This window comes from Fusarium fujikuroi, chromosome FFUJ_chr06, assembly GCF_900079805.1.
Source record: "Fusarium fujikuroi IMI 58289 draft genome, chromosome FFUJ_chr06".
Taxonomy (NCBI): domain Eukaryota; kingdom Fungi; phylum Ascomycota; class Sordariomycetes; order Hypocreales; family Nectriaceae; genus Fusarium; species Fusarium fujikuroi.
Window position 1 is genome coordinate 1573102 of NC_036627.1, and position 16198 is coordinate 1589299.

The 16198-nt window shown below is 48.4% G+C and overlaps 4 protein-coding genes, besides 2 other annotated features; 3 read left to right on the forward strand and 1 right to left on the reverse strand.

The window, feature by feature from the left end:
* Positions 1 to 597: 597 nt before the first annotated feature.
* FFUJ_05841 (probable GCV3-glycine decarboxylase, subunit H) lies at positions 598 to 1215 on the forward strand (the record flags this gene model as incomplete). XM_023579099.1 has 3 exons in its annotated part: positions 598 to 736; positions 786 to 848; positions 899 to 1215. The coding sequence occupies 3 exons, from the start codon at positions 598 to 600 to the stop codon at positions 1213 to 1215; spliced, it is 519 nt and encodes a 172-aa protein (XP_023431997.1).
* A 455-nt stretch (positions 1216 to 1670) lies between these two features.
* FFUJ_05842 (probable glycine decarboxylase P subunit) lies at positions 1671 to 4817 on the reverse strand (the record flags this gene model as incomplete). The annotated part of the gene is made up of 1 exon (XM_023579100.1): positions 1671 to 4817. The coding sequence occupies one exon, from the start codon at positions 4815 to 4817 to the stop codon at positions 1671 to 1673; it is 3147 nt and encodes a 1048-aa protein (XP_023431998.1).
* Positions 4818 to 9654: 4837 nt separating this feature from the next.
* Positions 9655 to 9709: a sequence feature (Short protein (FFUJ_05843, CCT69919.1) was converted to a misc_feature.).
* A 58-nt stretch (positions 9710 to 9767) lies between these two features.
* Positions 9768 to 9793: a sequence feature (Short protein (FFUJ_05843, CCT69919.1) was converted to a misc_feature.).
* A 2313-nt stretch (positions 9794 to 12106) lies between these two features.
* Positions 12107 to 14066, forward strand: FFUJ_05844 (probable integral peroxisomal membrane protein; the record flags this gene model as incomplete). XM_023579101.1 has 2 exons in its annotated part: positions 12107 to 13489; positions 13542 to 14066. 2 exons carry the CDS (start codon positions 12107 to 12109, stop codon positions 14064 to 14066), a joined length of 1908 nt encoding a protein of 635 aa, XP_023431999.1.
* A 576-nt stretch (positions 14067 to 14642) lies between these two features.
* On the forward strand, positions 14643 to 15681 carry FFUJ_05845 (uncharacterized protein; the record flags this gene model as incomplete). XM_023579102.1 has 2 exons in its annotated part: positions 14643 to 15274; positions 15321 to 15681. 2 exons carry the CDS (start codon positions 14643 to 14645, stop codon positions 15679 to 15681), a joined length of 993 nt encoding a protein of 330 aa, XP_023432000.1.
* Between the last annotated feature and the right edge of the window lie 517 nt (positions 15682 to 16198).

Genomic DNA, 16198 nt, shown 5'->3' on the forward strand with positions numbered 1-16198 from the left:
CGCCACTTCAATGGTCATGCAAATTTGATGAGAGCTTGCTCCAGTAGTAATTGACCCAATTGACTAAAATTACATGATAAAATTGCCTTGCACTTCATTCTCCGTAGCCAAACTCCGAATATCTCCCTCCTCGGAATTCCAAGTCTTCCCCGCATACCCAAAAAAAATATTTCAGGGCTCTTGGGATCTGGATCTGGGGTTATCGGTACTTGACTCAGTGAAAGATGCCAGTAGCTAGTACCTTTCACAAGCGGCTAAAGCAGGTTACACCGCCCATCATGACAACTTTTTGGCGAGATAAGCGGTACCGCTACTTGGAGCTGTGGGTACACTGAAGTAGCGCTCATGACCTGATTCTCCAACTGTTATGACACTACGAGGCGCCGCTTGAACTGGGGCCGGATAGTGACTCCGAGGTACTTGACCGGAGCGCGGCCGAAGACGGGGGATGAGAAGTGCTAGGGATCGTAAATGGGGAGTAGGCCACCTAAATTCAAGCATCATCAACATTATCACAGACATTCGCATTCACTCATTCAACCTCAATTCATCCCTCATACTCACTACCTCCCTCCCTCCCTCACTCACCCACTCACAATGTCTGGTCTCTTTGCTCGTCAAGCTTGGGCTTCTGCCTCTAAGCTCCGATCTACTGCTCTTCGAGCTCCCAAGACTGTCTTTGCCTGCAAAGTCAACAGCATTGCTCCCCGACGATGCTTCTCAGTTTCCATGAACCGTAAGTTCTGCCTCCTTTTTGAAGCTCAATCAAATCTAACAGACTCTAGTCCTCGCGAGGAAATACACTGAGAGCCACGAGTGGGTTGACGTCGCCGCCGATGGCAAGACCTGTAAGTTCCTTTGTCTGAACGAACTAAATCTCATCAATTGACATCCCCAGGCACAATTGGCATCTCAAACTACGCTGCTGAAGCTCTCGGCGACGTCGTCTATGTGGAACTTCCCTCTCAGGGCGAGGACGTCTCTGAGGGTGAGTCTTTCGGCAGCGTTGAGTCAGTCAAGTCTGCCTCTGACATCAACTCCCCTGTATCAGGCTCTGTCGTGGCGGTCAACGATCCTATCGTCGACACACCCGCTGATCTTGGAAAGGATCCTGAGGGCGAGGGCTGGTTGATCAAGGTTGAGGCTGAGGATGTTTCTGCCCTTGATTCATTGATGGACGAGGCTGCTTATGCTAAGCACCTTGAGGAGCATTAAGCGATGGTTTTTAGTTAGATTAAATAATTGGTGATTTAAAAGCAAATGATATCACATTTTTCACATGCATCTTCGGTGTTCCAAAGCACAATCCCGTAGACCCTGTACATGTTTGACCATAGTAATGACCAAGTCTTGGAACATGAGATACTGATTGTCCTACAGACCGCTTCACTTCTCAAACAAGAAATAAGATTGCTTGTAAATTTGAACTCATAAATTTCTAGTTTTAGAACTTTTATTCTAGTCTCATCATATATCGCAAAACTCTGCCAATACAGAGATCAGTTCGCCGTGGTTGAATAGCTTCCCAAAAACCATTCCATCCATATGCATGTCAGGGGACCCATCATGGTTGAATATGATATATCTTTTCCCGCTTAAATAAATAAAAACAATCGCTTAATATGACCCGTCCACCATCTATCGTTAAACCATTACTTCTTGCTTTTCAATTACAAGTTCTCAGATCCCTCAACAGGGGGGCATGTGCAGAACAGGTTGGTGTCACCATAAGCATCGTCCACGCGTCCCACAGAGGGCCACATCTTCTTCTCCCGGAGCCAAGGCAGGGGATAAGCAGCCTCCTCACGAGTGTAAGGGCGGTCCCACTCGGAAGAGAGAAGGTCTTCTTGAGGGTGGGGAGCATTTGTGAGGAGGTTGTTCTTGCGGGGAACCTTGCCAGACTCAACATCGGCAATCTCCTGTCGGATCTGGATAAGAGCATCGCAGAAACGGTCGAGCTCAGCGCGGGACTCGGATTCCGTGGGCTCGATCATGAGAGTTCCTGAAACGGGGAAACTCATGGTGGGGGAGTGGAAGCCATAGTCTGCAAGACGCTTGGCGATGTCGGCAACTTCAACTCCGGCGGTCTCCTTGAAGGGACGAACGTCGAGGATGAACTCGTGGGCGCAGCGGCCATTAGCGTTGGTGTAGACGACCTTGTAGTGGGGGAGGAGACGGGACATGATGTAGTTGGCGTTGAGGAGGGCGGTGCCAGTTTGTTTGGTGAGACCATCTCCGCCCATCATGAGGATGTAGGTGTGGCTGATGGGGAGAATGGAGGCGCTACCCCAAGGAGCGGCGCTGATGGGAGCAACGGCTGTGCTATCACGTTCGGCGCCAATGCGCTGAGGGTCAATCTCAGGGTGACCAGGGAGGTAAGGAGCAAGGTGCTTCTTAACAGCGATAGGGCCAACACCAGGACCGCCGCCGCCGTGGGGAATACAGAAGGTCTTGTGGAGGTTGAGATGGCAGACATCAGCACCAATGTCACCGGGGCTGCAGAGACCAATCTGAGCGTTCATGTTGGCACCGTCCATGTAGACAAGACCGCCATGCTCGTGGACAAGATCACAGACTTGCTTGATCTCAGGCTCGAAGACACCGAAAGTAGAGGGATAAGTAACCATAATAGCAGCAAGCTCATCAGCGTGCTTGGCACACTTGGCCTTGAGATCCTCGATATCCAGGTTACCAGTCTTGCCGTCACACTTGACAGTAACAACCTTCATGCCAGCCATGGCAGCAGAAGCAGGGTTGGTACCGTGAGCAGAAACTGGGATAAGGCAGACCTTTCGCTTATCTCCATCACGAGCCTCGTGGTAAGCCTTGATACAGCGAAGACCAGCAAACTCGCCCTGAGCACCAGAGTTGGGCTGAAGAGTGGTAGCGTCCATACCGGTGATCTCAGACAAATTCTTGGCGAGAGAGCTGATGAGAGCTTGGTAACCAGAAGCTTGCTCAACGGGGGCGAAGGGGTGGATGTTGTTGATACCGGGATCAGAAACAGGAAGCATCTCGGTTGTGGCGTTGAGCTTCATTGTGCAGGAACCAAGAGGAATCATGGAGTGAACGAGGGAGACATCCTTGGACTGGAGATGGTAGATGTATCGAAGGAGCTCGGTCTCAGTGTGGTACTGGTTGAAGACAGGCTGCTCGAGGTAGCCAGTCTTTCGCTGGAGAGAAGCGGGGATTTGGTCATTGAGGAAGGTAGCCTTATCAGACTCGAGAGCAGACTTGAACTCAGCCTCGGAAACGCCGAAGGCCTTGACGAGATTACCGAGACTCTCAAGGGTGACGCCCTCATGAAGAGAGAAGCCAACCTTGTCCTCGGCAACACGGCGAAGGTTAATGTTCTGAGACTCAGCGTTCTTGTGAACCTTGGCAATAGCCTCAGGAGATCCCTTGAGAGTGACAGTGTCGAAAAGAACAGCACCATCCTCACGGAGACCCTCAGTGTGAAGCTTGAATTCGCCCTTCTCAAGGATCAAGTTCTGGGCAAGACGGGTCTTGCTCCAGATGTCTTCAGCAATGGTCTTCAGACCCTTAGGACCGTGGTAAACAGCGTAGAAAGCAGACATGTTGGCAAGCAGAGCCTGAGCAGTGCAGATATTGCTGGTAGCCTTCTCACGACGAATGTGCTGCTCACGAGTCTGGAGAGCCAGACGAAGAGCAGGCTTGCCGAGACGGTCCTTGGAAACACCAACGAGACGGCCAGGAATCTTACGCTTGTACTTCTCAGATGTAGCGAAGAAAGCAGCGTGGGGACCACCGTAGCCCAGAGGAACACCGAAGCGCTGGGAGTTACCGATGGCGATGTCGGCGCCAAACTCTCCAGGAGGCTTGAGCATGGTAAGAGCGAGAAGATCGGTGGACGCGCTGAGAAGAGCCTTCTTCTCATGGACAATGTCAGCGAGAGCTTGGTAGTCATGAACACCACCGTGGGTATCGGGGTACTGAATCAAGGTTCCAATAAGATCGCCTTCAACTTCGCGAACGAGCTTGGAGTTATCGGCGAGGACATCGCCAATGACGAGCTTAATGCCGAACCCCTCAGCTCGGGACTGGAGGACGGCGATGGTCTGGGGGTGGCAGTCCTTGGAGACGACAAAGACCTTCTGGCCCTTGCCCTTGGGGGCGTTGGCCATAGACATGGTCATGGCCTCAGCAGCGGCGGTGGCTTCGTCGAGAACAGAGGCATTGGCGATATCGAGACCAGTCAAATCGGTGATAAGAGTCTGGAAGTTGAGGAGAGACTGAAGACGGCCCTGGCTGATCTCAGCTTGGTAGGGGGTGTAGCTGGTATACCAGGCAGGGTTCTCGAGAACATTGCGCTGGATAACAGCAGGGACAAGAGTTCCATAGTAGCCAGCACCAATGAAAGACTCGTAGACCTTGTTGTTCTTGGCAAGCTTTCGCATTTCCTGCTGGATGTAGTGCTCAGTGCGACCATTGGGGGGAACAGCAGCTTCCTCGCCACCCTCATACCACTGTTCAACGAGGTTGAGACCCTTCTGTTTCCTCCGAACCTGCGGAGGAATAGTCTGCTCAAGAAACTCCTCCATGGAGTTCACGGGAGGGTCCAGGACCTTGAGCATTTCTGCCTGTTCGCTGGACTCGCTGCCAATGTGCCTCCTTGAGAAGAGCTCATGATCCTGCAGCTTGCTCTGTGTGTCGACAAAGCGAGGGGCGCTGGCTGTGACTGAGAATGCCCGGGACACGCCAGTAAGACGGATCGACTGTGTGAGGCGTGGTTGAAGGGTGAAGGGGGCACGACGAGACTGACGGGCGAGCCGTTGCCCGATACGAGTGGCAGACATCATGATGGGATGATTGCCTGTATTAGACCAGACCCTTGTTCGACACAATTCAGTTCTGAATTATGAAGGAATCAAAGAAAAGGAAAGGAAGAGGGAAGAGGGACTGATTATGAGTATGGAGTGTTATCAAAAAACACAGCCCGCATCCAAAGATTTTAAGGTACGGGCGGGCATGAGCATGAGAGAGCAGCGGCAGGAGCAACAGTGGCGTCGGCCGTCATGGTCCGATCATGTCGCCGGTGGGAGGAAAGAAAACTCGGAACCTCGATCCTAAGTGAGAAAAAAGATTAGGTAACTTAGTGTAAATTTAGGATGAGTTTAGCATAACTTTTGAGGAGTTTATTTTGTCATCCTAAACTTAGGTCTGATGTTTTCTTGCTCCCTGGGGCCTTTCTCCAAACCGGCGGCCGGAAAAGGTACATGAGGGTACATCTGGATCTGAACCTTTCCAGAAGACATTTCATGTGACTCGGTGAAAGTGCCAGCGCGGCAACTAAAACGCGATAAACCCTGTGATTCGCTGGCTTTGACTCAGTGAAACCAAGTGACTCGGTGAAAGATAAGTACTGTACCCTCCAAGGACCCTATCGCGCCCAAATTCACCGAGTCAACGGTAATTCTTCACTGAGTCAAATGCACCACCGCATGGAGCCTACAAATCAGGTGGTCGGTAAATGAGCCGCGGGGGTCTTATCGTTTGGTTTTTAGGCCATGCTGGGGTTGGTTCCACTGCGTTCTGCCCTGCAAATGCTTCCTCGGCGTTGAACCGAAACCTGGGGGCCGAGCTCGGGATGGTCTGGCCGGTTCCTTTGTTCGTTAGTTGATTTGACGTTTATCATACGAAATGACTAGTACGCCTTCTATAAATGCTCTTTGCAGCTTGTCCTGGTGACACTTTTACGTAGTAGGTAGGCTGCACGGATTTCCGGTGTAGAAGCCGGGGTTGCAATACCGTGATAGAGTAGAGTGGATGCTCCACTGGCCAGGGCTGCTAGAGAACCTTAACTAAACTCCGATGTACTGGCATAGGGTAGCTGCCTTTGGACTAACGACAGAAACTCTGAACGTTACTTCGAGGTCTAGCCTATCGGGCAAGACGAATGAAGTGTGATAAGCCTCAGGGAGCAGGAAAATATCAGAATTTTATATAGGATATTATAATAAACTTAGCAAAAGGTACCCTAAACTTAGTAAAGATATCCTAAGCTTGGACTAATTGACCTCAGTCCTTTTTTCATTTAGGATCAAGATCCTAACTAAGTTTTCACTCCTCCCTTTGATAAGCAAATAGTTGCTGAATCTCCTGTCCGTTCTGAGCACTCTAGTCAATACAAGGATGTTTCCTATGATGCCAAGTTATATCGTTATACAAACTGATCCCTTACACCATACATTCATCGCGCCAGGATAAGGCACGGTTTTGGGAGTCTTCACTTGAAGAATGGAAGATGCCGAGTATTTTTAAGGAATACTGCATTACACCTAAAAGGATTTTACCATCACCAACAACTCAAGTAACTAAACATTTATCCTGTCCGACCTATAGGTGCTCTATGGAAATCAAAGGGCTATGATAATCCGAGCCAAGTCCGTAGAAGAAGAACAAAGATAACGAGAACAAGACACAAAAGAACCCATCAATCACTGTGTTGGACGATAAGGAAAAAGAAAAAAGAAGCTCATGTCTGACAAAGAATCCAACATGTTCATCATTTCAGAGTACGTGATGTGAACAGCTGTCGCCCCACGACTACCATAACAACGACGTTTAAGACCAGGGACCCTAGCCACTCTGCGTTGACAGACTGAAAATCTTCAATACTAACTCGAATTACTTTCATCATGATAACTGAGACAGTTCAGACAGGGCCACCTACTGGGGTGCCATTTTGCGAAAGGCACTTTCAATCATTTATATTCAACTACATTACACGACAGATCGAAATCAAGCAGTTGTCATCAACAAGAGCTATACAGTCGGGCCCAACTCGAGTACAACCACGGAGAGTCGCAAAAGATAAGCATCCTCTTGGAAATATCACGAAGAAGCGTGAGGCAGACGAGGATTTGCCAAAATCGACAACAAAGAAACGGAAAGCTAACTATACAGCCCAGAGCTCCAAGAGGTGGAATGAATTTATCACATTGTTGCAGCAGCAGGTGAGGGAGAGAAGAGATGCTACAGAAGACGGAGCATTCAGCTGTCCTTATGGATCTACTCCTTGGTCGTGCAAAATGTGCATAGCTGAGACAAGCAAATCAACTGAAGAAAACCTGCTGTTTATGGGGGAGCCCACGGCGCCTTGGGCTGATATGACACTTTCCAGGCGTCCTACAAGGCTCAGCATATGGAAGAATTTTGGGATAGCAGAGTTTCAGACGTCTCAGTGTGAAGGTTTGTCGTATGTTATTGATACATGCCGACAACCAATGTTTATGATGCTGTGAGCTTTTGCTTACTGCGACACAGTACCAGAAAACTACTAGAAGATCAAAACTTTACGAGACACTTGACAATCAAGACACGATGGAACCACGAAGTATGCACGAGCATAAGCGATGATTAATTGGCGGTGTTCATCTTATTGTCTGAACTAGCCCTATTGAAAAGCTTGTGGCATGATTGCACCCGGCATTCTCCAAATAAAACGGTTGAACTGTCATAAGCCAGGATTGCGAGCGTGAGAACGGAAGCAATGACCAAGGTCTGACTGCTAAGTAGCCTCTCCTCGGATTTTGCTCTAGATTTATTGAGTCAGGTCTGCTATCAGTCGAAGGCTTCGAACGAGATTGGCTGCATGCTTACGTATCTACCACGTGTACCAAAACCAGACACCGAGGCCGCCAATTGTGAGGACAATTGCAAATCCAATCCATAACTTTTCGAATTTGGCTTTTTGCTCCTCATTGAGAAAATCGTGAGGGCCACAGAACATGGTTGCGGTTGCGGTTGCGGCCGTGGATGTTGTAATTGATGGGTAGTGGTGGTACTTACTGACTTGGGCAATAGTGAAGGAAAGAATCCAAAGTCTTAGAAGCAAGAGAGTGATAAATGGGAAGAAGAGCGGTATAAATATTCCGGAATAAATCTTGTACGGTTTGTGTCCCTTTGTAAAGAAGATCTCTGACTTTTCAATTGGGAGACTTATCTTTGTTGAGAGTGGCTATGCGTATACTACCTTCTAAAAGCTGAAGTTAGTTGGGATTTTGTAGTATATCTTAGCTTGAGATATCGTATGCTTTAACTATCAATCAATATGGAACTTGTTTGAGAGAACCGTTCCTTCAGGTACTTTGTGAAGCTTTCACCAACTTCCACTCCGTTATATATATCAGCTAGTTGCAGAGAACCTGCCTAGGTAGATTGATGTGTGATTTGCTGCCGACGAGACACCAAGAATATAAGTTTATGCATAAAATCACAGCCGATCTCAATTAGTGCAAGAAAAAACTCACCAAAAGCCATGGAGGCAATTCTACTAACCAGATTGATCATGCTTCAAATAGAGTGGTTAATCACAGGCAGTTCTTGACTAAACCTTTGAACCGACAACTGGCTGGAAGCATTAAAGCGTCGAACAAGGTAAGCAAAAAACCTAACTTGACGTGACTCGCTTGAGAAACACTGTATATAGTAACAGGCAGTAGAGGGACTGTTCACATCCAATTGCTACCGGTTGATTGCTTGATACTCAAAGCTTATGACATCTCAACGAGATATATCGAGCTAACACACTAAGAATTGCAATTAATTTTAGCTTTCAGAAGGCAATATGCAATATTGCTAACAGTAGCTTGACGTGAATATCGAGATGGAAAGGCAGAGAAGTCGCCAATATTTCTTTCGCCGATACTTCTTCTCGTTAAACTCAGGGATAGGTGTAATAACTCTAACAGGCCTCAACACTCGAGGTGCTGCTGTCCGCCCCATTCCGTCGATTAACCCAAGTGCAAAGCACATTACTGCTAAGCGTTCTATTCTTAGAAACATCTCTTCCTGTCTAGTTTGTCGGTATACATCTTCTTGTTCAACTGGCCGTGAGTGATGTGTGGTTAGAAGTGGAACAATAAACTCCGTTCCTCCGTTTATTACTTAAAGCATGAGAACGTCACATTGCCTTACCAAGATAACGAGCTAAGGCAAAGAGTGAAAGATCGAGCCACGTGAAGTATACATAGAAGCTAATGAAATGCCGGGGTTGGTCGTGTTAGTGGCAAAGATGAGTTGTTATTGCGATCCAATCAGAAGACGGATGATGTTAGTGGCGACGAACCTTAAAGCTTGGACTTGGGATTTCTCATAATTGCATTGGATGTTGTATAATGTGAGATAAGCTGGATCACTTGGCCTTTTCTTACCAACAATATAGACAAGATTATTCAATCTTTTGTCAGACTAATAATAAAAATGGAATGTTACGAAATAGTTAGAAATGTCGAGAATATTCGAGATTGCCCAGTAACTACCGCGACACCCTGTCATCAAATCTCGAACCATCGTGGATCATCACGCGGAGGCTAAAAAAGCTGGGCCAAGTCAAGGAACCGCCAAAATCACTCACATCACCCCCACAAAGCCAACTCAGATCGCCAACCAGAAGCGTAATCCCACGTCAGGACCCCTCATTAGACAGGGACAAGGAGGGGTCTTTTTGAGATAAACGCACAAAGGCCGCATCCCACCTGCTGAGTATATAAGACCCTGCATGATCCGATCAGATTCTCTTTTTTGTCTTTCTTCCATCATCATCTTACAAACAAATCTTCAAAACAAACTCAACACTTTTCCCCTCCAACTACCTCAAACCTCAAACCTCACCCACAAAACAAAATCACAATGGCTGGCGACTGTGGCTGCTCTGGTGCCTCTTCTTGCAACTGCGGCTCTAGCTGTAAGTCAACATAGCATGACTCTATTCTCCTCTGTCCATCAATACTGATCTGTGCTAGGCTCTTGCTCCGGCTGCGGCAAATAAGTTCTTTCATCTCATTTCAATCACGAATTATTGAGATACCACCCGCGACCTTTGTCGCAATTCTATGAACGATGCATGGATTCATGAATATTGGTGTTGAGCCCAGTGTGCTCGGGGAGACGGCGGTTGGAGTTATAGTTTCACTGGTTGGCTTGTAGTGCAATTCTGAAATACACTTCTTCATCACCATAATGTTTACTTTGTGCTCTGATGGTTCGCGTTCTATCTTCTCGTTCATTAATACGTTGTCGTGTGACGAGCAAATCAAGAAGCAGCTCCTGAACTTGACCTATAAGCTCCCTTGACACGCGATCCAAAAGTCACTTACTCACCTAAATATCATAAACATGCGTTCGCAACCTGCAACGCTTAATATCCTATGAGCTCTGTTCTCCAGTCCTTGGGTACATTCATAAGCCAATCTTCAGTGTCCCATTGCATATAGTCTTGCCCTCCTGTTTCATGGACTTGCTGCTTTGATTGACCGCTGATGAGCTGGCTCAAACTCATCTAGCTCAGTGATGTCGGCAATGCCCACAAGGTCGTAAGAAGCATGCATGACGATCTGGCCCTAGCCTCTGGGCCAGACAAGACAAATGTGACTTTTGGTCTCATCGCCACGGGTCGCTTGCCCTGACCAAGCTTCTGCCTTATGTCGAAAAATAATTGGGGAAAAGAATAGGAGAGAAGGATCGAATGAACCGCAGCTCAAGAGAGCGAAGACTGGGCAGTGAAGCTAGGAGAGTTAATAAGTCATTCATATCCATCTTGGAGCCACGGCGAGGGGAAGCGTTCTAGGGCATAAACAAATGCACAGATATCTGCTTTGGATAAGTGTACCTGACGCTCTTGGTCTGCAAGGTTGTAAAAGTGAGCGTAGGAATCTTCTGGGGGTCATGGCTGCTGCCAGCGGGTGCCTGGGCTCATTATGATCTCGACATTTCAGTCCACTGCTGTATATAAGCCGACTAATATTACATAAAATTGTAATAGAACCATCTCAGGTACGGCTCGGAAAAGTTCATAACACGATCCTGAACTCTTACCACGCTGTTGTTCTTTGTTCATTATGCGCCTGAACTTTTGAGTTTTCACGGATTTGTGATCTAAGATCATGAACACTATAATGAAATGATATGTCTGGCAGTTGCCATGTTACTTGGTATGTATATTGACATGGACTTTCTGTAAGCGACATCAGAATATATACGGAATATTGAAACACTTTGTCAAAATAAATCAGGAATAGTCTTGAGAATGGACCATGTTAATTTTTGGAGATGATGGAGCCGACCACATGGGAAACGCCTCTTGGCATGCAAGTGACATGGCAAGTGACTTGCTGTGATGTGCATGTTATGCTGTGTACAATCTCACATGGAAGCCACTAAGATTCTTTAAATTATCATTAATGGGATGCAGTCTTGATGAGAGCCAAAATCGAATTCATACTAGCTTCCGAAGATGCCATATTCCAGCCAGCGCAAGCCCGTGACCTCTGATAGACCCTCAGACCATGCAGACTCCACTGCTGATCATTGGAAGCAAGGCCTTTGTCCATTCCCGGCAACTGATTCATGTGCTTGTTTGGTGGTGGCCGAGAAAGCATGTGATAAGCTAGAATCAAGCCGAGAGAGAAAGTAAGAAAAGGCTATGATGACTGCGCCTACCAAGGAAGCTCACGTGGATCTTTTCATATCCCTTTGTCCCTCTTACATATTTCTGTCTTTATATTTATATTACATTGCTTTATTGATTTGTTTCGGAGACGACATCGCCCAATCCAGTCGTGACATGCCGCCGCTGCAGAGCTGACGTCGCGGGGCAAGCAAGGTCAATCTGGGGTAATGTCAATGCTGAATGACGCCCGTATTGAGAAGTGGCTTACAACGTTACAGAACAAGCAAAACTTGGAAGACTACCTAGACTTGTCAATGGCAGCATTTGTAAGTCCTTATTTCATTGTCTCTTCGTGTTTATCTATCTTGATACTTTTTTCTGTTGCTGTGTTCCCCCTCTACACTCTTAGGCAGCCCTAGGACCTTAGGTAGTCGCTAAAGTGGCGCCCCATGACATAACCGTCTGTGTCCTCTCAGCCTAGATCCAGGGCTTCACTTTAGTGACTTGATCCTCTGACGTCGCGTCGCGGCCGACCACGCGGGCAAGTAGTCACTACGATCAAGATTCTACCACAACTCTCGTTTACGCTGTTCATCGACTTTGTCGGCAATGCCCATTAAATCGACTGACTGCTTATTAACGACACAACTTCAATAGGATACACCGTGGCTGTCGCATCTTGCACCGGCACCCATGTCTTCCCGTGATGATGCGTCTCACGGCGCATCACCTCCCTCGTACGAACCTCAACCTTCCAATACTGGTGCTCCTCCGACATTTGCATCTTTCTCCCCAGTAACGCTCTCCGCGAACACACCATCCCGATCGTCCCGAAGATCAACTATCCTCGTCCATCAAAAGAGCCCTCTGCTCCTCGCTACTCCTCCACAGATCACCCGCGCTCTCGCCTACAGCCACCCTTTCCTCCTCCCCTTGAATACATTCGCAGGCCTCCTCACCTGGAGCACCGGAGATCCTTGGCAGAGTTTCTTACTGTTGTGCTTCTTCTGGGCGGTTGTTCTCTATGGCGATGTAGTAATAACGTGGGCCGGCCCCGTCTTGGTCGGAGTGGCACTCATCGTTGGCATGTACGGCCGGAGATACAGTCCCCTCAGTAGTAGTGGATGGACTGATATTCGAGGTCAGAATGCTGGCACCAAGGGAACAAATCAGAACGCCGGCGAGAGCAGCCAGCAGAATGGAAAGGCAAACGCCGGCGAGAAACAGTCGAAACATGTTAGGGGAAATTCCGAAGTTACCAACACCAAACATCAGAAGACGCTGGACGAGATCGTCGAGACTCTTAAACAGCTTACTGGAAGATGTAATGTTCTGATGGAACCTCTGCTCGACATGACGGATTTCCTAAGCACTCAGACGACCCCGACTAGTGCGACCACGCGCCCAGCGCTGACTGTCATCTTCATGCGACTGCTTATCATCACGCCTGTTTGGATTGCGCTTACTGTTCCGCCCTGGAGAGTCGTCACGACAAGGCGTGTAATACTAGTGGCTGGAACCATCATCTTGACTTGGCACGCAAGGGTTCTGCGAGTTTCGCGGGCCATTCTCTGGAGAAGCTCCACAGTTAGACGACTTGCATCCGCCATCACCGGGTTGCAGTTTGATACTCCCGAACAGCCGTTTAAAAAGGACTTGGCCAAGGCTGCTAAGAAAGGCCAGGACCGTGTTGCCCAACAGCAGGAATCAGAACTTACAAAAGCTCTTGGCAAGTCGTCGAGCTTCCAAACTAACCATGGAAGAAGGAATGGCAATGCGAAGACTGCGGGTGTCAAGTTCACCTTTATCATATATGAGAACCAAAGACGATGGATCGGTTTGGGATGGACGAATAATCTCTTTGCATATGAACGAGCGGCCTGGACAGACGACCATAACAACTCAGTTCCCGCCAAAGACGATTTTGAACTACCCGAGGTAGAAGACGGAAGTCGTATGCAGTGGCGATGGGTTCCTGGAACCCGTTGGCGTGTTGATGGTGTTTCTGATGAGCATGGCCCTGTCGACTATGACGGGAATGAGGGGAAGAATGGCTGGATCTTCTATGACAACAAGGTGAGAAGCCATCATACATGGCAACGTACTATCTCCTCTAACAGACTCTCAGTGGCAAAATGGCCAGCGGGGTCAAGATGGATGGGGTCGCTGGACCCGACGAAGAAAGTGGTATCGCGATGCCGAGTTGGTCGAGGTGGACCAGCCGGAAGATGGCCAGGAGACCGAGAAGGAGCTTAAAGAATCCCCTTCGGTGACGAAACTCAGGTCTCAACCATACAATTCCAGCAACGAAACCATGGTTCCCACACGAGCTGTGCCCGACCAGAGTCATGGCGAAGACATCAGTAACGATGACGCGAGCTCCAAAGCAGCAGACGATTCCTTGTCAGTACACTCGACATCTTCCAGATCTTTCTTCAAGTCGCCCTTGATGCGTAAACGAATCGCTGACCGGTCCGGAGCGGATAACAAAGAGCGTACCAGAAGAGACAGTAGGGCTAGTAGGACGAGTAGTCTGTACAACGATGATGACGCCGATGCTCTAAGTGCTGAGTTGGCTCTTGAAATCCAGAAACAGGGTAGGCCCGGTGGACAATGGGGGATAGGCGACGAGGCACGAATGAGTCTCGAGTAACGGTGCACGTTGACGGCGATACTGCATTGAGGTTATCGGCGTTTGATGGATTGGGATATGTCGGTCGACGACTCGAAGCACGGGTGACTGGTAACCGATAGCAGGCTTTAAGAGGGATGGTGTACGGTTGATTGATTATTATGTACAAGAGTAAGGAAGCGAGAACTTATGACGAATACTAACGTTACTCGGTTGATTATGAACAAAGAGATTGGCCGTTTACTACTTTACAGGCAGTGACCGTTCTCGGCAGTTCGATCTTATGACGATACTCGAATGAGAACAAAGAAGGGCTCGTGACACTTGGCCGCGTTGAAGGGATACACAGGGAAAAAAGGTTGTCACACTGAGGCTATATCTAGGTAGTCCATCGGTAAAGTAGGCCTTAATAGCTTAGGTATGAAGGCTCTCTCGGTAGCGCTGGTGTTGGTCCTTGCCAGGTGCCCGTCACTGCCAATTCTATAAACAATTACCTACCTATATCGTCGACTCCATTATTCGCTCCGACAACTTTCCCCTTTCCAACACAACCGATTCCTTTCGCATTCCTTTCCTCTATTCACAGAAGTATCTACTATGGAACTTTCAGTCCCTCCTCGAGATGCGAATCGCACTCTTCGTAAAAAGAGAAGCAACCGCTCCAGCGCCCTGACCCTCTCTGTCTCCCCCGAACGCACCCAACAACCTCAACAACGGAATCTTACCTCTCCCGCAAAAGCATCACCGTCGATGCGATCATCCCTCGTTTCCCCGGACCTTCTTTCTAGAAGCGCCTCATCAGCAACACATCACCGCAACATCTCTGGCTCTGGTCCATCACCAGGAACATCACTTGCTAGTATCGACTATCCCTCCCGTGCCGAATCAGCACTTACCATTCGAGCTCCTACTACCCATGAGAGAGGTGGTTCGCCGCCACTAACGCCGTTTCCTCCGTGGGTTAGTGAGGAGGAAGATGAAGGTGATGCAGATTGCGAGAACAGAAATTGGGAGGGATCTACAACCAGGACGGATGGTAAAAGGCATAGCTATGACGGAGGACATGTTCCTGTGTTGATTTCGAGGGTTGAGGGGAGATGGGTTGTTAGTTCTATAGTACATGGACTCGTGCTCATGTTGCAGTTTGCGGTGACACTGGGCGTTTTCAGTGCCCTGATGTGGGTTACCGTCTGGAAGGAGAATGAACCTGGTAACGACTTTGACAACTGGTAAGTCGACCTAACTGACACTTAGTATACATCTAATGGGTCTTAGGCTCTGGAAATTTGCGGACCCTACCCTCGTCGTTGTCCTTCTCCTCTGCTCAGCAAGCCTTTTGATCCACGAAGTCAAACTTCTTTCGTCTGTCGCACTACTCTATCTCGAGTCTCTCATTCTTGCTGCCACGACACTATCGAGTCTCGTGCTTTGGGCCCGGTGCTTCCAGGAGGAGAGTCGCAGCGTCAAAGGTGTGTTGATGGGGTGCAATGTCATGATGTGGGGACTTGCTCTCTTTGGATTCATCCGAGCTGTTGTTATATGGAAAGTAGAGTCTCAGGATGATGAAAATGATCAGGAAAGGGCAGTCATGTACGGGACCTTCGTTCCTTGGGATGGGAGGAGGGAGTCTGTTTGAGGAGGCATAAGGAGTGAGGAGTCTGATGATTATGTGCTGGATACCGGGAAAGATCATGGCCCAGTAAAAGCCAGGACAAAAAGAAGGACTTCTCGGTCTTCTTCCAGTTCCCCAAACCAGAGATCTACTAGACTAGTGGCCAGATAGTACAGCATGGACACACCATGGCACATAGCACTGTTGAAGTCGAATAACGCCTCCAAGAACAGGCGTATCTTGAGAACCTTGAACTCTTGGCACTTTTTGGCCTCAAAATCAGAAGATGATGGCCTCATCTCGTATGTATTTCGTCCACCTAAAGTAAGCAACCACCACAACTCAAGTACCATCTGGACCAGGCCCATGGTTACGCAAAGGGTCGGCCCTTTCATATGATCTCCTACCTATTCGAGCAGCCGCACTGCAAGCCTTTTTGAGAAAACGGATATAAAGCGCCACTGCGGCTATTTGAAATTGACCCAAGCCTTTCAGTGCTTACTCTTGCAGATTCCATCTCGGCCTAGGACCCCAATTAGAA